This window comes from Vipera ursinii (assembly GCF_947247035.1).
Source record: "Vipera ursinii genome assembly, chromosome: 1".
Taxonomy (NCBI): Eukaryota; Metazoa; Chordata; class Lepidosauria; order Squamata; family Viperidae; genus Vipera; species Vipera ursinii.
The window spans coordinates 357285892-357308090 of record NC_139512.1 but is presented as its reverse complement, the minus strand read 5'-3'; the positions used below and the strand labels follow the sequence as shown (position 1 = coordinate 357308090).

General features: G+C 44.2%; 3 protein-coding genes and 1 long non-coding RNA gene across 5 annotated transcripts in view; 2 read left to right on the top strand and 2 right to left on the bottom strand.

The window, feature by feature from the left end:
* The window catches only part of EFCAB5 (EF-hand calcium binding domain 5), a gene marked incomplete at its 3' end in the record, with an annotated part of 55955 nt that extends 44229 nt beyond the window's left edge, over positions 1-11726 (top strand). The window contains exons 18-21 of the mRNA XM_083350239.1: positions 84-337; positions 3535-3767; positions 6340-6436; positions 11512-11726. Of these exons, the coding sequence (XP_083206365.1) occupies positions 84-337; positions 3535-3767; positions 6340-6436; positions 11512-11726 (799 nt within the window). The remainder of the gene's footprint in view (positions 1-83; positions 338-3534; positions 3768-6339; positions 6437-11511) is intronic.
* Positions 1-22199, bottom strand: part of SSH2 (slingshot protein phosphatase 2) — a 471054-nt gene that overhangs the window by 212778 nt on the left and 236077 nt on the right. The gene's annotated exons all lie outside the window — the stretch shown is intronic.
* LOC310632899 overlaps positions 1-22199 on the bottom strand; it is a 339863-nt gene that overhangs the window by 312062 nt on the left and 5602 nt on the right. The window lies entirely within an intron of this gene.
* NSRP1 (nuclear speckle splicing regulatory protein 1) overlaps positions 17372-22199 on the top strand; it is a 31294-nt gene continuing 26466 nt past the window's right edge. Inside the window, exons 1-2 of one of the 2 annotated variants that reach the window (XM_083379781.1) lie at positions 17372-17417; positions 21466-21547. In XM_083379781.1, the coding sequence (XP_083235907.1) occupies positions 17398-17417; positions 21466-21547 (102 nt within the window). In that variant the 5' untranslated portion in view covers positions 17372-17397. Of the gene's footprint in view, positions 17418-20393; positions 20413-21465; positions 21548-22199 lie in introns of those variants that run through there. The other variant, XM_083379782.1, reaches the window with a different exon arrangement.

Below are 22199 nucleotides of genomic sequence, written 5' to 3'. Positions count from 1 at the left end.
AACCTGGAGTTTGATTTGGATTCTCAAGCTAGATGTCATCACCAACACCCCCCGTCATTGTCTTAAATCGCCCTGTGTTTCAGAGATTACCTCTTCAAGTGCATAGACAGTGCTCTGGTGGTGACTCAACGCATCAACGGGGAGCAGCATGTTGCGGTGCCACTGAGGAACACAAGCGGCGAAGCTATCATGATGCTGGACCTCAATCTCGGACCCAGGCAGCAGCTGTCGCCTTGCGCCCACAAGGACTTGCAGACAATGCTGAAGATGGTGCAAGCCGCCACTCACGAGATCCTGAAAGAGGATGCCGGAGACCTGGAACCATATTACGTCTTGGGTAAGGGGCCCGTTGGGTGGAGAATAACCCCACCAATATTGGTGGTCCTGGAGATCCGAAACATCGCTTTCCGAAGTGGTGGGTGCTCCGTCACGGCAGGTTTTTAAAAAGAGACCGGATAGCCAGAAATGGTCTAGTGCAGGGGTAGGCAACCTCGGCTCTTTTATGACTCATGGACTTCAACTCCCAGAATTCCTGAGTCAGATGACTCAGGAATTCTGGGAGTTGAAGTCCATGAGTCATAAAAGAGCCGAGGTTGCCTACCCCTGGTCTAGCATCTCCTGCTTCAGCAGGGGGTTGGACTAGAAGACCTCCAAGGTCCCTTCCAGCTGGGGTATTCTGACACAGGTAGTCCTTGACTTACAATAGTTCAAAATTACAGTGGCACTGAAATAAGTGACAAATGACTGTTTTTCACACTTAAAATGGTTGCGGCATCCCCACAGTCACGTCATCAAAATTCAGACGCTTGGCAGCTGACTCGTATTTATGATGGTCGCAATGCCCCGGGTGTCAACGCTGCTAACCTTGGCTGTTCCTGCTCTGACAGCTGATGAAAATGCAGCCATTCTGTCTTCTCCTTTAACATGCTTTTCTTTACTTTTAGAATTGAGGCGCAGCAGGTGTGTTTGTGTGTTGGGATCTAAGCTCAGTTAGCCATAATAAAAACGCTGCTGTGGGAACTCAAGGCCGAGCTGATAACTGTCCTGAAATGAAATGAACCTTTATTGTCAAAGTACAACTATGTCTACACTGAGATTAGCTGAGCCTCCCTTTGTGCTCCCACCCCCCCAGCACACAGTGACAACAAACCCTCCATCTTACTACACCATGTGAACCAACTACACCACACACCGGCCTCCCAAGTCAATTCTGCATAAAATTCACAAAAGTTATTTCTCATTCAAAAGCCTAACAGCCCACGGATAAAAACTGTTTATCGGCTGGCTATACTCCTATATCTCCTACCCAATGGTAGGAGAGTAAAGAGATACCGTCCAGGATATCTGGTTCTGACAGATGAAACTTCAAAGAACTTCGAGGCATTGTTTACCTTAAAGAATCTTTATTGGAGTAGCATAGCATCGGCGCTAACATAATCAAAGCCAAAACCTGAATTCCCTTCTCCTGGGCACCTACTATCAAAGCACAATTCCCTCCTGCAATTAACTGTTATAAATCACATTCCCCAATTAGCTCGAAGGGCGGGCTTCCTCTCCAGCCCGCCAATTCTTTAATCAGCTCTGGGCTCAGTAACCTTGATTCTCACGCTATGTTTAGTGTTGTTATGTCTAGCTGGACTCTCATCCACATGCCCCCCCTTCCCAGCATCATCCAACTCTAAAAGCAAAAGGGAAAAGATGGCTACATTTCCATCTGTTGTCAGTGCAAAAACATCCCATGTTAGCGGCATTGACAATAACATTTCGGTGGGCGGAGGAGCGGAGGAGAAAGCCCAGGCTTGACACTATTTGGGGAATGTGTTTTATGACCGTTTATTGGGGGGTGGGAATTGCACTTTGTTACTTTGCATGTGGGAGAAGGGAATTTAGCTTTTGGGTTCAAGTATGTAGTGCCAATACTTTGTTTCCCGAATAAATGTTCTTTAAGGAAGAACTTTGCCTCAAAGTTGTTTCGATGGGTTTCATCTGTCGGGTACCACGACACCGGGATCCCCTTTTGCAACTTCCTGGCAAACAAAGTCGAGGGGGCAGCCTGTTTCACGTAATAACTGTGTTACTAACTTAACAGCTGCAGTGCTTCACTTAACAACCGTGGCCGGAAAGGTGGTACAATGAGGCAATATCCACTTAACTGTTTTGTTTAGCAGCAGAAATTTTGGGCTCATTTGCGGTCATAAGTCAAGGACTGCCTGTAATTTCCCAACAGAGTTGGAAGTACAACTCTGTACCAGTGGAAATACAGAGTTCACAATTTCTTGGATTAAACGTGAAATCTTAGAATCGGGACATTGAATCCAGCATTGTTCAGTGCAGGGATAAAATGGAACGAGTCCAAATTAAAATATCTCGGACATATCGCTCTCTAATCTCCTCTGAAACCATGCAGTGAGGAAAATCCCACCCTTCTTCTGGATTGCGGCTTCCATGCGTTGAAGGAAAAGTCACCATCAGGGTTCAGTCCAAGCCAGGAATAAACAACATGGCGACTGCTTTAGGAAGAAGGTTGCAGTTTATTGAAGAGGAGAGCCAGACAGAAAGATGGCTCTGGAAGAAAAAGAGAGAGCACGTGTAGGGAATGGGTTTTTATACTGTCTGGGGCTTTTGTTTGGAGTTGTTTCCTGTTCCTGTTTGAGGCTTTGTATTTCCTGTGTCGTGTACTTTGACCTGAGTCTGAGGGTGTCCCTTTGGCATCTGTGGGTTAACCCTACTATGTCCTGTTTTAGAGTTTGGGTGGGGTATGTAGATTTTAGGTGTCTTTGTCTTCCTAAGCTTCTAGCTGGGGGCCTCCAACCTTCCTGAATGGATTATCACTTCTGCATTTCTACAGCGCTGGTTTCTGCTTGGGAGAGAGAGACTTGGGGCTATTAAGAAAAACTGGCCGTGCTTTTCTGCCTCTTTAAGATCCTTTGAGGAAATATAATATTCTGCCCTTTTAATATTTCCTTGTTACCAGGAAGTTGCTTTTTTCTTTTTTTTCAAACTTTGAACCAGAATTGACTTTCTTGCAACCTGAATTCATTAGTCTAAGACAGTTCTCCAATCTGGAACGACAAAGAACATTTTGACATTCCGTGGCACATCCAGTCTGATATTGGAGGAGGGCTAGCAAATCTGTTTTGAAGGCTAACTGGGGGAATTCTGGGAGTTGAAGTCCTCCCCTCTTAAAGCATGCAGCATGGGGGATTCTGGGAGTGGAAGTCCACCCCTCTTAAAGCAGGCTGGCTGGGGGATTCTGGGAGTGGAAGCCCATCCCTCTTAAAGCAGGCTGGCTGGGGAATTCTGGGAGTGGAAATCCACCCCCCTTAAAGCATGATGGCTGGGGGATTCTGGGAGTGGAAGTCCACCCCTCTTAAAGCATGCAGGCTGGGAGATTCTGGGAGTGGAAGTCCACACCCTTTAAAGCAGACTAGCTGGGGAATTCTGGGAGTGGAAGTCCACACCCTTTAAAGTTGCTAAGGTCTTCATTTGAAGCCCCCGAAAAGCCTTCCTTAAAATCCCGCTTTACTCTTGCAGAGGCTGAATATGTTGGCGACTGGCGGCGAGGAGGGGTCCTCTTCTACCGCTTCATGCTGCAGGATCTACAGAACTGCATGTGGAACCTTGATCCCTGGACCTCCTTTGGCGATATCCGATCGTTGGAGAAACCTCCTGCCCTTGTCCATATCATCTTAAAATGTGTGGTGCTTATTTTGTACCCGCAGTGGGCCGGCACAAAGGAGGTGGAGAAGTGGAGCACCTGCATAGAGGTGAGACACACACACACACACACACACACACACACACACACACACACACAGCCAGGCTGGCTGGCTGGCTGGCTGGCTGGCTGGATGGATGGATGAGTCAAGCGAGCTGTTAGCTTGGAGTCTCTACACATCCACAAAAGACATAAGTTTGAACTTCCCCGAGATCCGTGGAGCCTTATTAGGCCGTTCCCAGGAGGAGGCAAGCAGTCTGCAGCAATTCTTGCAGTGCAGGTAGTCCTCAACTTACGGCCAAAGTTGGCTCCAAAATTTGTGTTGCTAAGCAAGACCTTGGGGAAGGGAGTTTTTGGCCCATTGTAAGACCTTTCTTGCCACAGTTGTTAAGTGAATCACTGAAATTCTGAAGTTAGAAACATGGATGTTAAGCAGATCTGGCTTCCCCCATTGACTTTGCTGGGCAGAAGGTTGCAAAAAGGGGATCACGTGACCCCTCCAGGACACTGTGACTGTCATAAATACGAGCCAGTTGCCAAGCGTCCGGATTTTCATCACATGCTGTAAAGTTCGTAAGTGTGAAAAACGGCCGTCGTCACTTTTTCCAGTGCCGTTTGTAACTTCGAACGGTCATTAAATGAATGTTAAGTCGAGAACTAGCTGTATTCTTATTCCTAACATGTCTAGTTTTGTCTCGTCAATATTTTAAGATTTTCATCTTTTAGTGTTTTCTACTTTTGCTTTTTTTAATGATGTTGTCAGCTCGACAGCGAGATTTAGATTTAGATTTAGATTTTATTAGATTTATATACCGCCCTTTCCCGAAGGACTCAGGGCGGTTTACAGGGCATTTTAAAATCACATCAATATAAAATACAAAGTTAAAAGAGAATTAAAAGATTAAATTATCCCTGAAAATAAAACCCCAGTTAAAATTCTCAGCCTGGGTCAGAGAGCTCAAAGAGCCAGGTATTCAGGTCCCGGCGGGGGCAGTCCTGAGCTCCACGGGCAGCTGGTTCCAGAGGGCAGGCGCACCCACTGAGAAGGCCCTTCCCCTGGGTGTTATCCGCCGGCAATCTTTTACCGGCGGCACCCTGAGAAGACCCTCCCTGTGGGAGCGCACTGGACGAAGGGAACTTGATGCTGGGGGGCACATAAATTTAATGAAGAGAAGAGAAGAGAATAAGAAGAGAAAACGAATAGAATTAAAATAACAATAGAATAGAATTAAAATATGAACAGAACAGAATAGAATAGAAAATGAATAGAATAGAATAGAATTAAAATAATAGAATAGAAAATGAATAGAATTAAAATATGAACAGAATAGAATTAAACTTAGAATAGAATAGAATAGAATTAAACTATCAATAGAATAGAATAAAAATAATAGAATAGAATAGAATAGAATAGAATAGAATAAGAAAATAGAATAGAATAGAATAGAAAATAGAATAGAATTAAAATAAGAATAGAATAGAATAGAATAGAATAGAATAGAATAGAATAGAATTACAGAATGGAATGGAATTAAATAGAATAGAATAGAAAATAGAATAGAACATAGAACAGAATAGAACACAGAATTACGGAATAGAATAGAATAGAATAATAGAATAGAATAGAATGAATAAAGAATAGAATAGAATAGAATAGAATAGAATAGAATAGAATAGAATAGAATAGAATAGAATAGAATAGAACAGAACAGAACAGAACAGAACAGAACAGAACAGAATAGAATAGAATTACAGAATAGGATAGAATAGAATTAGAAATGAATAGAATAGAATAGAATAGAATTATAGAATAGGATAGAATAGAATTAGAAATGAATAGAATAGAATAGAATAGAACAGAATAGAATAGAATAGAATAGAACAGAACAGAACAGAACAGGAACAGAATAGAATAGAATAGAATAGAATAGAATAGAATAGAATAGAATAGAATAGAATAGAATAACAGAATAGGATAGAATAGAATAGAATTACAGAATAGGATAGAATAGAATTAGAAATGAATAGAATAGAATAGAACAGAACAGAACAGAATAGAATAGAACAGAACAGAACAGAACAGAACAGAATAGAATAGAATAGAATAACAGAATAGGATAGAATAGAATAGAATTACAGAATAGGATAGAATAGAATTAGAAATGAATAGAATAGAACAGAATAGAATAGAATAGAATAGAATAGAATAGAATAGAATAGAATAGAATAGAATAGAATAGAATAGAATAGAATAGAATAGAATAGAATAGAATAGAATAGAAAATAGGATAGGATAGGATAGGATAGGATAGGATAGGATAGGATAGGATAGGATAGGATAGGATAACAGAGTTGGATGGGACCTTGGAGGTCTTCTAGTCCAGCCCCCTGCTCAGGCAGGAAGCCCTTTACCATCTCAGACAAATAAACAGAGCCGAATCTCTAAGGGACACCAAGGCGCGCACCCCCCTCCGAAAGCAGAACTGCCCTCACCTGCCCTCTCTGTGCTCACCTCCCATTTCTGTAGCCCCCCTCCCTCCAGTTGCAGAGGGCGGAACCTGCCCTGCAGCCCTTTCACCTCTGATCCTGATGACCTTTTCTTCTCCTTCGGCTTTCTGCAGAAACTCGATGGAGAATTCATTGAAAACATTTGCTACTTTGACCCCACGGCTTCCTACGTGGAGGTCCGGCCGGAGGTGCTGTACAGCTGCCTGAAAGGTAACAGTAAACCACCCGATGCGGGAGTCAGATGGTGTTACAGGTCTCCTCCCTTAAGGAGGTCCACCTGCTGGGACCAAGAAGTAGGGCCTTCTCCGTGGTGGCTCCCTCGTTATTTGAAGGACCGTCTTTTCCCAGTTATATCCACCTGACCCACCAGAGGAGGGAGGCAGGGGATGTTACAGGTCGCCCCTCTTTAAGGAGGTCCACTTGGTGGGACTAGGAAGAAGGTCCTTCTCCATGGTGGTTCCTTCCCTGTAGGACATCATCCCTGTGGAGATAAGATTGGAAATAACATGTTATGGGTCCCCTCCCTTAAGGAGGCCCATGTGATGGGGCCAAGAAGAAGGGCCTTCTCCGTGGTGGCTCCCTCGTTATTTGAAGGACCGTCTTTTCCCAGTTATATCCACCTGACCCACCAGAGGAGGGAGGCGGGGGATGTTACTGGTCTTTCCTCTTTAAGGAGGTCCACCTGGTGGGACCCAGAAGAAGGGCCTTCTCTGTGGTGGCTCCTTCCCTGTGGGACATCATCCCTGCAGAGATAAGATTGGAAATAAGATGTTACGGGTCTCTCCTCTTTAAGGAGGTCCACCTGGTGCGACCCAGAAGAAGGGCCTTCTCTGTGGTGGCTCCTTCCCTGTGGGACATCATCCATGCAGAGATAAGATTGGAAATAAGATGTTACGGGTCTCTCCTCTTTAATTAGGTCCACCTGGTGGGACCCAGAAGGGGGCCTTCTCCGTGGTGGCTCTTTCCCTGTGGGACATCATCCCTGCAGAGATAAGATTGGAAAGAAGATGTTATGGGTCCCCTCCCTTGAGGAGGCCCATCTGGTGGGACCCAGAAGAAGGGCCCTCTCCATGGTGGCTCCCTCCTTGTGGAACACCAACCCTGCAGAGATAGAATTGGCCCCCACTTGGACCCTCTTCCAAAGGGCCCTGAGGACGGGGTTTTGCCAGCAGGCCTGGGGACCCCAGGGGAGCACGGAGCCCATCAAATGGTTTGTTTGATTGTTGTTGGGGGGCATTGGCTTTTGCATTGGGGGTGTTATTTTTATAAGCTGCCTACAGTCACCATGAATCACTTCGGTGGCCATAGAAAACGTTCTTAATGGATAAATAAATAAAGAACAAATAAATTCAGTGTACACATTTACACCCAGGGCATGCTCCAAAGGCGGCAAAGCTCACAATGTCGCCTGCCCGCCGACTTTCAATTTATTTATTTAACAATTTATATATATATATATGTTAATGAGGAACCGATGGGGTGGGATTCAGGTGTCCTTGAGGAACCTTCCAGGTACCTGTTAGTTCTTAGCAACCATCCACCATGTCTCTGTCAGCCTTTGAAATGGAGGAATGGGCCTGTTGTGATTCAGTGTCAGCCTGTGCTCCCAGCAGCTGAGTCTGAGGAATCTGAGGAGGAGGAGGAGGGGTTTGGAGAGCCTTCAGTGTCGGAGGGAGGCTCTGATGCACTACAGCAGGGGTGTCAAACTCAATTTCATTGAGGGCCGCATCAGCATTGCGGGTGCCCTCAGGGAGCCGGGTGGGTGTGGCCTGGGTGGGCGTGGCCCACTGGGTGAGCGTGGCTAAAGTGTGTATGGCCTACTGGGTGAGCATGGCCAGGTCTACATCGTTGGCATCAAGGGTGCCTATGGGGGCCTGGGCAGGAGTGGGACAGATCTGAGGGTCTCTGGCAGGAGGAGGGTCTCTGGGCCAGGGCCAAGGCAGTGGGGGCCGTTCCCTCACTGTTTCCAGGATGGCTTCACGGGCCGCATGAAACCACTTCACAGGCCGCATCCGGCCCCCGGGCCTTGTGTTTGATATGTCTGCACTACAGGACTCTCAGCCTGGCCCCTCCAGTCATGTTCCTCATGAGGCTCAGCTGTGTGAGTATGAGGTGTCGGACTCAGAGGAGTCACAGCTGAATCTGTTCAGAGATGCTAGAACAGGGGTGTCAAACTCAATTTCATTGAGGGCCGCATCAGCATTGCGGTTGCCCTCAGGGGGCTGGGGGGTATGGCCAGGGTGGGTGTGGCCTACTGGGTGGGTGTGGCTAGAGTGCATATGGCCTATTGGGTGGGCATGGCCAGCTCTACATCGTTCGCATCAAGGGTGCCTATGGGGGCCTGGGCAGGAGTGGGACAGATCTGAGGGTCTCTGGCAGAAGGAGGGTCTCTGGGCCAGGGCCAAGGCAGTGGGGGCCATTCTCTCACTGTTTCCAGGATGGCTTCGCGGGCCACATGAAACCACTTCGCGGGCCGCATCTGGCCCCCGGGCCTTGTGTTTGACATGTCTGCGCTAGAAGCAGAAGGCAATCCAGCAGAGCAGAGCAGAGCAAATCAATGAGGCAACTCAGTGAGAGGAGGAGAAGGCAGTGAGAAGCCACGCCTTGGGACAGATAATAAAAGGGGAAGGTGTGGGCGGGGCTGGTTGCTGAAGGCAACCGTTCGGAGACATTCAAAGAGAATCGTGGTCTGTTCTTGCTAATCTGTTTGACTCTTGTTTGACTCTTGTTGGATGTTTTGAATCATGTATTTTTGGTTGAAGAAAATATTCTGCTGCTTTTTGGTTTGAAAGACTTTGTTATTTGGAACTGTAAATAAATTTGGGTTGGATTTTTTTCCAGCCTATTGACTGTTAAAAGGAAAAAGGGGTTGTCCCTGACACACAAACAGGGCCGGTCGTAGGGTGGAACAGAAAAGGGCCAATATACAGGTAGTCCTCAAATTATGATCACAGTCGGGATCAGAATTGCCACTGCTAAACACGCCGGTTGTAAAATGAGGCACGCAGGGAATTGTGCGGTGGTTAAGGGAATCTTGCTTGCCAGTCGCAAATGTTGATCACGTGATCGCTGGACGGCAACGGTCGTCGGTACACGCCGGTTGCCAGGCGCCCAGCTTTTGATCACGGGGCCGCGGGGATGCTGCAACGGCCCTAAGCACGAGGACCCAAGTCGTAAGTTGCTTTTTCCAGGGGCGCCATAACTTTGCTTGCGGAATTTTACTAGCCTATCAAAATAGAGAAATACGAAAGAAAATACGGGGAAAATAAGAGAGGAGAAGGGGAGGAGGAAAAAGGGTAGGGGAAAGGTGAAAAGAAAAAGAGAAGCATGCTGTAAATTGGAATGTGAGAGAGAATAGGACTGGACAGAACAGAACAGAACAGAACAGAATATATGGAGTGGAGTGGAGTGGAATGAATAGAATAGAATAGAATAGAAATAAGAATAGAATAGAATAGAATAGAATAGAATAGAATAGAATAGAATAGAATAGAATAGAATAGAATAGAGAATAGAATAGAATAGAATAAAAATAAGAATAGAATAGAATAGAAATAAGAATAGAATAGAAATAAGAATAGAATAGAATAGAAATAAGAATAGAATAGAATAGAATAGAATAGAGAATAGAATAGAATAGAATAGAATTAAGAATAGAAATAAGAATAGAATAGAATAGAATAGAATAGAATAGAATAGAATAGAAATAAGAATAGAATAGAATAGAAATAAGAATAGAATAGAATAGAATAGAAATAAGAATAGAATAGAATAGAAATAAGAATAGAATAGAATAGAATAGAATAGAATAGAATAGAGAATAGAATAGAATAGAATAGAGAATAGAATAGAATAGAATAGAATAGAATTAAGAATAGAAATAAGAATAGAATAGAATAGAATAGAATAGAATAGAATAGAAATAAGAATAGAATAGAATAGAAATAAGAATAGAATAGAATAGAATAGAAATAAGAATAGAATAGAATAGAATAGAATAGAGAATAGAATAGAATAGAATAGAATTAAGAATAGAAATAAGAATAGAATAGAATAGAATAGAAATAAGAATAGAATAGAATAGAAATAAGAATAGAATAGAATAGAAATAAGATTAGAATAGAATAGAATAGAATAGAATAGAATAGAATAGAATAGAATAGAAATAAGAATAGAATAGAATAGAATAGAATAGAAATAAGAATAGAATAGAATAGAATAGAATAGAGAATAGAATAGAATAGAATAGAATAGAATTAAGAATAGAAATAAGAATAGAATAGAATAGAATAGAATAGAATAGAAATAAGAATAGAATAGAATAGAAATAAGAATAGAATAGAATAGAATAGAATAGAAATAAGAATAGAATAGAATAGAAATAAGAATAGAATAGAATAGAATAGAATAGAATAGAAATAAGAATAGAATAGAATAGAAATAAGAATAGAATAGAATAGAATAGAAATAAGAATAGAATAGAATAGAAATAAGAATAGAATAGAATAGAACAGAACAGAACAGAATAGAATAGAATAGAAATAAGGGGGGAGGGGGGGAGGTAGGGGGGGAGGAAGGAGGGGGAAGGGGGGATTTTTAAAGGAAAATTGTATTTTAAAACTTTTCAATAAAAAAAAGAATAGAATAGAATAGAAATAAGAATAGAATAGAATAGAAATAAGAATAGAATAGAATAGAATAGAAATAAGAATAGAATAGAATAGAATAGAAATAAGAATAGAATAGAATAGAAATAAGAATAGAATAGAATAGAACAGAACAGAACAGAATAGAATAGAATAGAATAGAATAGAAAATATGAGAATAGAATAGAATAGAAATAAGACTAGAATAGAATAGAAATAAGACTAGAATAGAATAGAAATAAGAATAGAATAGAATAGAAATAAGAATAGAATAGAATAGAAATAAGAATAGAATAGAAATAAGAATAGAATAGAAATAAGAATAGAATAGAATAGAATAGTAATAAGAATAGAATAGAACAGAACAGAACAGAATAGAATAGAAAATATGAGAATAGAATAGAATAGAATAGAATAGAATAGAATAGAATAGAATAGAATAGAATAGAATAGGAGAATAGAATAGAACAGAACAGAATAGAATTAATATTAGAACAGAATAGAATAGTGCTGGAAGGGACCTTGGAGGTCTTCTAGTCCAGCCCCCTGCTATAGCATTTCAGATAAGTGACTCTCCAGTGTCTTCTTGAAAACCCCCACTAATCTGGGATGTCTCTCTGTGTTTCCGAAACCAACTAGGCGTACGTAGGAAAGCGGTCTGGAGGTTCGGCTCGGCTCCATTGGAGTACCTTTACAACTGGACGTGCGCCTGCTTGTCCCTGATCGAAATGTCCAAGAAACTCCAGCACCAAAACAGCATGGCCAGCTCAGCTTCGGGCCTCTTCACCCCCACCTTTTCTCAGTCCTTCCGGTCGTCGCAAGTTTCGTCTCTCTGGTCCACCTCTTTTCTCTAACCGCTCAATCCAAGTTGCAGCTCCCCCCCCCCCGTCCCCAAGTTCATTGCCTTTGTTTAGCATGCGGCGCCTGATTTCCCAGGTGGGAATTATAGTTCTCGACTTTAATTCAGAAATGTTTGGATAGGGAAAGAGAGAGAGAGAGAAGCAGAGAGGGGAAAGAGAGAGAAGCAAAGAGGAGAGAGAAGGAGAGAGAAGGAGAGAGAGAGAGGAGAGAGGGAGAGAGAGAAGCAGAGGAGAGAGAGAGAGAGGAGAGAGAGGAGAAAGTGAAAGAGAAGCAGAGGAGAGAGAAGGAGAGAGGAGAGAGGGGGGAGAGAGTGAGAAAGAGAGAGGAGAGAGAGAGAGAGTGAGAGGGGGGGAGAGAAGGAGAGAGGAGAGAGTGAAAGAGAGAAGCAGAGAGGAGAGAGAGTGTGAGAGAGAAAGAAGCAGAGAGGAGAGAGTGAAAGAGAGAAGCAGAGAGGAGAGAGAGAAGCAGAGAGGAGAGAGTGAAAGAGAGAAGGAGAGAGGAGAGAGGGGGGAGAGAGTGAGAAAGAGAGAGGAGAGAGAGAGAGAGTGAGAGGGGGGGAGAGAAGGAGAGAGGAGAGAGTGAAAGAGAGAAGCAGAGAGGAGAGAGAGTGTGAGAGAGAAAGAAGCAGAGAGGAGAGAGTGAAAGAGAGAAGCAGAGAGGAGAGAGAGAAGCAGAGAGAGGAGAGAGTGAAAGAGAGAAGCAGAGAGGAGAGAGTGAAAGAGAGAGAAGCAGAGAGAAAGCAGAGAGGAGAGAGAGGAGAGGAGAGAGAGAAGGAGAGAGAGAATGAGAGAGGGGAGAGAGAGAAGCAGAGAGGAGAGAGAAGGAGAGAGTGAGATAGAGAGAGGAGAGAGAGAGAATTTGCGGTACAAGGCAGGGAGGTGAAAAACCAGCTGGGGTCTCGTGAGCCACAAAGGTCAACGTCGAAAGATTTGCACCCCTGAGCAGCTTTTGAGAAATTATTCCGATTTGACGGGAGAAGGAAGGAAGGACCCTAACCCTCCCCAACCAAACGAGGACTTTTCCCACCGGCCGGTGGACGGAGATGACAGCCCTGCCCCCGCTATCTTTGCCGGCCTGGTTTTTAATAAAAATTGGGGGAAATTAAAATCCTTCTCGCCCCCTTCTGACAAAGCACAATGCCTTATCTGGCAAAGCCGTTTTGTAATTGGAGATTACAAGCTGATTAGAAGGTTCCCGTGATAAATACGTTGTGTGTGTTATTACCACTGGCGATCCTTTTGATTATCGGCTGCGTCGAGAGCCGGGGGTGTGTGTGTGTTTTAATATCGGGAAGACGGACGGGACAGAAACGATAATTCTGGAAATAAATTTTGCAATCTCTTTCTGATGCAGAGAAGACTTTCTCGGCCGGCGGGGAGCCGCTGTCAAGCAGCTCTAAACAAACGGCGGCTTTTAATGAAATGGAACAAGGTGATAATGTACAGGTGGTCCTCGACTTACGAGCACAATTGAGCCCCAGATCTAAGCTGCTAAGTGAGAAATTGGTTAAGTTAGCTTGGGCCCCGTTTTACCAATGTCCTTCACCACGGTGGTTAAGCGAATCTGCGGTTGTTAAATGAGTAACATGGTTGTTAAGTGAATCCGGCTTTCCCCTTGACTTGGCTTCTCAGAAGGGGGGGAGGTCACCTGACCTTGGGATGCTGCGACCGTCATAAGTGTGAGTCGGTTGTCAAGCATCCAAATTCCGATCACGACGGAGAAGGGGATGCACCCACGGTCCCAAGGGCGAAAAATGGTCGAAAGTCACTTTGTTTCAGAGCCATTGTGACTTTGAACGGTCACTAAATAATAATAATAATAATAATAATAATAATAATAATAATAATAATAATAATAATAATAATAATAATAATAATAATTATTTTATTTATATACCGCCCTTCTCCCGAAGGACTCAGGGCGGTGAACAGGGCAAATGTATAAAAATACAAAAATACAAAAGTTAAAAGGAATTAAACATAATGCCCAAGGTAAAAACAGTAAATACAAATATTAAGAACAATGAACTGTTGTAAGTGGAGGAGTAGCTGTATACTCCCAAAGTCAACGTTTTGGGCAAGATTAGAGGCAGAGAACTTCAGACGGGACCGCAACTGTGATGCCTGCACCCCTAAGCATTCAGAAGAAGCCACGACGGTCCGACCTCAGTTGTCTGTGCGGTGACCACCCGTGCCTCAATCACGGTCAGGATGCTGGATAAGATGCCAAATGAAGCTTCAGCTCCGGGCATCCCTGGCTGAGGAATCTTCTAGCAACCAAGAGGCCTACACCTCGATAAATAAGTTAAAACACTTCAGGAGAGAAAGCTTGCCACCAGAAGTCGTGGAGACTTTTAAGAAGGGACACGGACAGCCACCTGTCTGGAATGGCATGGGGTCGCCTGCCTGAGGAGCGGGTTGGACTAGAAGACCTCTAAGGTCCCTTCCAGACCAATGATTGTAGGGGCAGGGAGGGAGGGAGGGAGGGAGGGAGGAGAAGGAAGGGAAGGAAGGGAGGGGAAGGAAAGAAGGGAGGGAAGGAGGGAGGGGAAGGAAAGAAAGGAAGGAGGGAGGGAGGGAAGGAATGAAGGGGAGGGAAGGAAAGGAGGGAAGGAAAGAGGGAGGGAGGGATAGAAGAAAGGAAAATTATAAGGAAGGAAGGAAGGAAGGAAGGAAGGAAGGAAGGAAGGAAAGGAAGGAAGGAAGGGAAAGAAGAGCAATGAATGGAAACTAATCAAGGAGAGAATCAATCCAGAACTAAGGGGGGGAAAAACATCCTGACAGTGAGAACAATTAGCCAGTGGAACTCCTTGCCTCCAGAGGTTGTGGCTGCTTCATCACTGGAGGTTTTTAAGAAGAGGCTGGTCTGAAATGGCATAAGGTCTCCTGCTGGTAAATTCTGAGACATGGGAACTTAGGACCAAAGTGAGCGGATGGGGTGGGTGGGGCGAGGGGGGTGGAATAGACTGAGTAGGGGGTTGCACCACTCAACTGCTGCAATTCTGGAGGGCAGCTTGCCTCCCTGGAGGAGCGTGGAGGTGTTCTCTGACTAAGCAGGAGCAGTTGGGAGAAGGGCTCACAGCAAGTGGTTCTCAACCTTCGCCACTTGAAGGTGGGTAGACTTCATCTCCCAGAATTCCCCAGCCAGTCATGCTTTAAGACTTCCACTCCCAGAATCCCCCAGCCAGCCTGCTTTAAGAGGGGCGGACTTCAGCTCCCAGAATCCCCCAGCCAGCCTGCTTTAAGAGGGGTGGACTTCCACTCCCAGAATCCCCCAGCCAGCCTGCTTTAAGAGGGGAGGACTTCCACTCCCAGAATTCCCCAGCCAGGATGCTTTAAAAGGGGTGGACTTCCACTCCCAGAATCCCCCAGCCAGCCATGCTTTAAGAGGGGTGGGCTTCTACTCCCAGAATCCCCCAGCCAGCCTGCTTTAAGAGGGGAGGACTTCCACTCCCAGAATCCCCCAGCCAGCCTGCTTTAAGAGGGGAGGACTTCCACTCCCAGAATCCCCCAGCTAGCCTGCTTTAAGAGGGGCGGATTTCAGCTCCCAGAATTCCCCAGCCAGCATGCTTTAAGATGGCTGGACCCCAGCCAGCCTGCTTTAAGATGGCTGGACTTCAGTTCCCAGAATTCCCCAGCCAGCATGCTTTAAGATGGCTGGACTTCCACTCCCAGAATTCTCCAGCCAGTGTGCTTTAAGATGGCTGGACTTCCACTCCCAGAATCCCCCAGCCAGCCTGCTTTAAGATGGGTGGGGAATGCTGGGAGTTGAAGTCCACCCATCAGCCTCAGCTGATTCACCCAGGCATTGCAATGACATTGACCAGCCAACACACCACCGTCTCCGGGAAGAAGAGAAGCAGGTGCGTTCCCACCTTCACAGCCAGCACACCTGAGGACAAGCGGTGCCCAGAGACCATCAAGGGAGGAGCTCCCACACCTCCTGCCTCCCAAAGCATCAAGCGCAAAGAAGCCAGAGCTGCAGGTGCAACCTTCACAACACACAACATGAGGCCTACACACCAGGTGACCCATCGTCCGAAGGACCCCCAAGGCACCAGCAGCAGAAAAAGAGGATTCTTTTCATTTACTGCATGGAGTGTCCAATGTGTGGCTACCACTAGTTGCATCAACCGTGGAGTTGTGCTTGGGGCGGAGAGTATTGTCCACCAAGAAACATTTTAGTGAAAATGCAGGCAGTCCTCCACTTAGGACGCCCATTGAGCCCAACCGTTGCTAAGCAAGACATTTGTTGAGTGGGCTTTGTCCCGTGTTATGACTTTGCTTTGTTAAGAAAGACTTGTGGATTCCCAATTCCCATAATTCCTCAGCCAGCTGGCAATACTGACCGAGGAATTCTGGGAGTTGAAGTCCACAAGTCTTAAACCTGCCAAGTTTGGAGAGCCCCGTTTTTTTGAAGGAAAACTTCCATCATACCGTGGGGGGGAAAGTTTCAAGCAAAGTTTTCTGCCGTATTTTTTTAAAGAGACATTTTGATTTTAAAATATTTTTTTTTAAAAAAGAGCTGAATTTCCTCTTTACCATTCACCTTAATAGGAATATGTAGGTCATGTTGTTATGTTCATAGTATGTTAGGAGGAATATTTATAGGAATGTTAATAAAAATGAGAAAATAGGAGGAAGGATTTGGTATGTTTGCTGCCTTGAAATTACTTAGAAAGAAATAGTCGGGTAAAAAAAAATCTAATAAAGGTGTTAAAAGGGAAATTTCGGTTTTAGAACTAAAAAAATTCTTTTTAAAAAGGTGTTTGGAAAGGGACAATTCCTTTTTGAAGATAGACAGACAGACGGATGGAGATATGGATGGATAATAGAGATAGATGATAGATAGATAGATAGATAGATAGATAGATAGATAGACAGACAGACAGACAGATAGATAGATAGATTAGATTAGATTGACAGGCAGATAGACAGATAATATATGTATCATCTATTGAATGAATTGAATGAACCTTTATTGTCAAAGTACAACCATGTATACATTGAGATTGGCTGAGTCTCACTTCGTGCCTCCACCACCCCCAAATTACAGTGACACAAACCCTCCATCTTATTACTATAGAGAGAGAGATGAAATAGATAAAAGATAAATGATAGGTAGGTAGGTAGGTAGATAGATGATAGATAGATCAAAGGAGGGATGTATGGATGGATAGATACAGATATATAAAAATATCATTTCGTCTCAAACCTTTCCAAAGGGACATTTCGAAATTAAATTTAAAAAAAACACACCAGTTTCCTCGTTTGGCAGACCTTGCTTTCCAAAATTAAAAAAAAAACAATTTTAAATTAATTAAAATTTTAAAAAATTAAAATTAGTTAAATTCAAATTAAAATCTCAGAACAGGACCCCTTTTTCTTTGTTTGTGTGTGTGTGTGTGTGTGTGTGTGTGTGTGTGTAAAAAACTTTCTTTTCTCTATTTTACCTCCATCTTCGGACAGGGCGCGCTTGCTGGGCATGCGCAGAGCGCCTGCCTCCTCTTTCCCCCTCCCCCCCCCGGGAAGGGGTGGAGCCAGCGAGCGAGCGATTCCCCCTCCGAGCGGGTGCAGAGCAAGAAGGAAGGCGGGGCGAGGGCGGGGACTTGGAGGGGGGCGTGGCCTGGAGACGCGGGGCGGGGCGCAATCTCGGCCTCCCAAGATGGCGGCGCCCGGAAAACAGTAAGCCCGGCCTGGGCGTCGGCGACGGACGGGGGTCTCTGAGCATGGGCAGACGGCGGCCGCGGAGGGAGGGAGCTGCCGAGGCGGCGGGGAAGCCTCGTCGGGCCTACTCAGGCGCGAGGCCCGAGGTGGGGGGGAGAGGTCCCGAGAAGCCCCCCCCCAGGCCAGCATTCCGGGGGTCTCGAGGTGGGGGGGCGAGCTAGGCCTCCCCCTCAATCCTGGGACATCCCCCCCCCAACGGGGCTTTTCGGTGGGGAGGGGTCGGTTCCCACAGTTGGGTGGGGATTCCCTCCCCCCCTCCTCAATTTGGAGGTTTGCTTTGGTTCTGTGGGGAGATGAAAAATTGGAAATATTTGCAAAAAGAACTCTTAAAGCAGGGGTCTTCAAACTTGGCCCTTTTATGACTTGTGGACTTCAACTCCCAGAATTCCTCAGCCAGCCAAGCTGGCTGAGGAATTCTGGGAGTTGAAGTCCACAAGTCATAAAAGGGCCAAGTTTGAAGACCCCTGTCTTAAAGGTTCAATTGCACAGAATAATAATAATAATAATAATAATAATAATAATAATAATAATAATAATAATAATAATAATAATAATAATAATAATAATAATAATAATAATTTAATTTCTCTACCACCCTTCTCCCGAAGGACTCCGGGCGGTGTACAGGGCAATACATACAATAAAAATACAGTATACAAAAGTTAAGAGAAAATTAAATGTTAAAGCCCGATTACAATAAAAATTAATTAAACTTAATATTGTAATGAATTATAATTGCATAATTAACCTTATAATTAAATTCTACAGGAGTCCGAGAGACCGGTTTCTGAACTTGGGCTTGGCCCCCCCGTGTCCTCCGCATCTTGGCCGGGCGGTTTTAAAATCGGATTAAAAAAAAGAAAAAGAAACATATTGAAAAAACATAGTCCATAAAAATATCCTGTTAATAATTCCTGTTTTCGCCACAGCAACACTAAAGTTTTCCCCGGATCCTGATCCCACCCGCTGCTCTTTTCCTATTATTATTAACATTATTATTTCCTGTTATTATTAACATTATTATTATGGTTATGCTTATTTTTAAAAAATAAGTTTTGGCTGGGTTGAGGTTTTCAAGAAGTTCAAAATGAATTCTTTATATTCTTTACACACACACACACAAACAGGAGAGAGAAAGATTTGCCTGGATTGAAACTTCCTCAACTGTTTTGTTCAATAATAATAATATAATGTCAACAATAATAATATAAAATAATCAACAATTATAAAAAAAATAACTAATCCCCATTGCCCTGGCGGATTCCCCCTTTGCTCCTTTTTTGTGTTTTAAAAAATTAGTAATATTCACCTCGGTGGACACTTCCCAAGTTGTTTTCCTGAAAAGAAATAATTGTGATGCGCCCCAACTGTCTTATTCAGTAATAAGTAAGAATAGCAATGCCAAGAGCACCCAGACTTACATACCGCTCTTTACAGCCCCCTCTGAGCGGTTTACAGAGTCAGCCTGTTTGCCCCCCAAACAATCCGGGTCCTCATTGTGCCGACCTCGGAAGGACGGAAGGCTGAGTCAACCTTGAGCTGGTCAGGATCGAACTTCCTGGCTGTGGGCAGAGTCAGCCTGCAATATGGCACTGTGCCACTAGGCCTTCCTTCCTTCCTTCCTTCCTTCCTTCCTTACTTACTTTCTTCCTTCTTTCCTACTTTCCTTCTTTCCTACTTTCCTTCTTTCCTTCCTTCCTTCCTTCCTTCCTTTCCTTCCTTCCTTCCTTCCTTCCTTATTTCCTTCCTTCCTTCCTTCCTTCCTTCCTTCCTTCCTTCCTTCCTGCCTACCTACCTTAGCAACAGCACTTAGACTTATATACCACTTCACGGTGCTTTACAGCCCCCTCTAAGCAGTTTACAGAGTCAGCCTGTTTGCCCCCCAACAATCTGGGTCCTCATTTTACTGACCTGGGATGGGCAGAAGGCTGAGTCAGCCGGTCAGGATCAAACCCCTGGCAGTGGGCAGAGTTTAGCCTGCAATATTGCATTCTAAGCACTGCTCCACCACGGTTTCGTTTCCTTTCTTTCTTTCTTTCTTTCTTTCTTTCTTTCTTTCTTTCTTTCTTTCTTTCTTTCTTTCTTTCTTTCTTTCCTTTCTTCCATCCATCCTTCCTTCCTTCCTTCCTTCCTTCCTTCCTTCCTTCCTTCCTTCCTTCCTTCCTTCCTTCCTTCCTTCGAAACAGCACTTAGACTTACATACCAGTTCACAGTGCTTTACAGCCTTTCTAAGCGTTTTACAGAGTCAGCCTATTTGCCCCCAAACAATCCGGGTCCTCATTTTACCGACCTCGGAAGGACGGAAGGCTGAGTCAACCTTGAGCCGGTCAAGATCGAACTGCTGACAGTCAGCAGCCAGCAGAATTAGTGACTGCATTCTAACCACTGCGCCACCACGGCTAATAATACTGACGATAAGCACTCGACAGATAGATAAAAATGCCAGATCCCATCTAAACATCTGGCTGACGATGCAAAGAGCCAGAATCATATTCCAAAGAGAAGTTTCCCAAGGATGGGCTCCGGCATGGTTCGGAAGACCTCTGGATCCTGCAACATAATACTATAGTTCAAATTGACATCCCGACTGCCGTTTGCTGGTTAAAGCACTAATAACACAGGTACTCCTTGACTTGCAATCACAGCTGAGTTGCAACCGTCACAGATACGAACCATCTGAGTTTTGATCCCGTGACTATGGGGATGTTGCTAAGGGTAAAAATGGGCCATAAATCGCTTTTTTTTTCAGTGCCGCTGTAACTTGGAGCCAGTCGCTAAATGAACTGTTATAAGGTGAGGACTACCTGTAAAAGGCAGCTAGGAAAATGCCTGGCTGGGGAACTGCGGGAGTTGAAATCCACACTTCTTGATGTTGCCGAGTTTGACAAACAACTGCCAGAATATTCAGCCAACAAAGGTGCTTCTACGTTGTGAATTAAGAAATCCTAGTGAGGTAAGATGTAAGAATAGAATAGATTAGAATTAGAATGAAATAGAACAGAATAGAATAAAATAGAAGTAGAGAGTAGAGTAATGGTAAGAAGAATAGAATAGAATAGAATATAAAAGAATAGAATTAGAGTAGACTAGACTAGACGAGAATAGAATAGAATATACAGAATACAACAGAACAGAATACAGAATGGAATGGAATAGAATTATGAAAGAACAGAATTTAGAATAGAATAGAATAACAGTTGGAAGGGACCTTGGAGGTCATCTAGTCCAACCCCCTGTTCAAGCAGAAAAGTATGCCATTTCAGACAAATGATTGTCCCAGTCTCTTCTTAAGAACTTCCAGTGTTGGAGTAACCCACAACTTCTTGTGGCAAGTAGTTCCACTGGTTAATTGTTCTAACTGTTAGGAAGTTTCTCCTTAGTTCTAGGTTGCTTCTCTCCTTGGTTAGTCTCCATCCATGCATGTATTTATCACATCCATTTGTATACCCATCGCAAGTTACTCAGTGTTTTAAAATCAAACAATCGATCAAATAAAGTAAAACCTCTTAGTTGCAAGGAGAAAAATAGGTGAACGACACTCTACATATGTAGGCAGTCCTTGACTTACAACAGTCGATTTAGTGACCGTTCAAAGTTTCAGCAGGCCTGAAAGAAAAGTGATTTATGACCATTTTTTTCACCCCTGCAGCCTGCGTCCTCAGGGTCACATGATCAAAATTCAGATGCTTGGTGACGGACTCCTATTTACGACGGTGACACGATCCCCTTTGTGACCGTCCGATAAGCAGTGGGGAAGCCAGGCTCACTTAACAACCACGTGACTAATTTAGCAGCTGCAGTGATTCACTTAACTACAGTGGCAAAGGTCATAAAATGGGGCAAAATCCACTTAACAGGCATCTCGCTTAGCAGCAGAAATGTTGGGTTCAATTGAGGTCGTAAGTCGAGGACTACTCGTACCTTTCAGTCCTGGACAATAGCCAGGATGTAAGTCCATAAAATCAGTTAAACCATAGTCATTATATTTTGATTTTTCTCTGGACAGATATGGACTTATATTTCCTAAGAAGGCTCAGCAGAAAGGACTGGTCAAGCATGCTGTGTTTATGGAGGACTCCGACGACGAGGTCAGTGGCCGACGTGGCTTTTTTTTAGCCGGTGTGAGAGTGCTCTTTTGTGTGGCTTGCAAAGCCTGCATTTCATCCCAAGGTAGCAACAACCCGGCCAAAGTTAGACCGAGGCCCATCCTTGCTTTGGCTCTCTCCCATCTCAGTCCCAAACTGTCAGAGCGTGCACAGTCCTGTTGCGCTGGGGTAACCCAGGAGTAAGTGCAGTAAACAGTGGTTTGTATTTAAATGGTGGTGTATATTGCACTATATAGAATCAGGATCACGTGAAGTGTTAATACCACTTTACAAGGCCTTGGTAAGGCCACACTTGGAATACGGCATCCAGTTTTGGTCACCACGATGTAAAAAAGATGTTGAGACTCTAGAAAGAGTACAGAGAAGAGCAACAAAGATGATCGGGGGACTGGAGGCTAAAACATATAAGGAACGGTTGCTGGAATTGGGGATGTCTAGTTTAATGAAGAGAAGGACCAGGGGGGACATGATAGCAGCCTTCCAGTATCTCAGGGGCTGCCCCAAAGAAGAGGGAGTCAAGCTATTCTCCAAAGCGCCCAAAGGCAGGACAAGAAGCAACAGATGGAAACTCATCAAGGAGAGAAGCAACCTGGAACTAAGGAGAAACTTCCTGACAGTGAGAACAATTAATCAG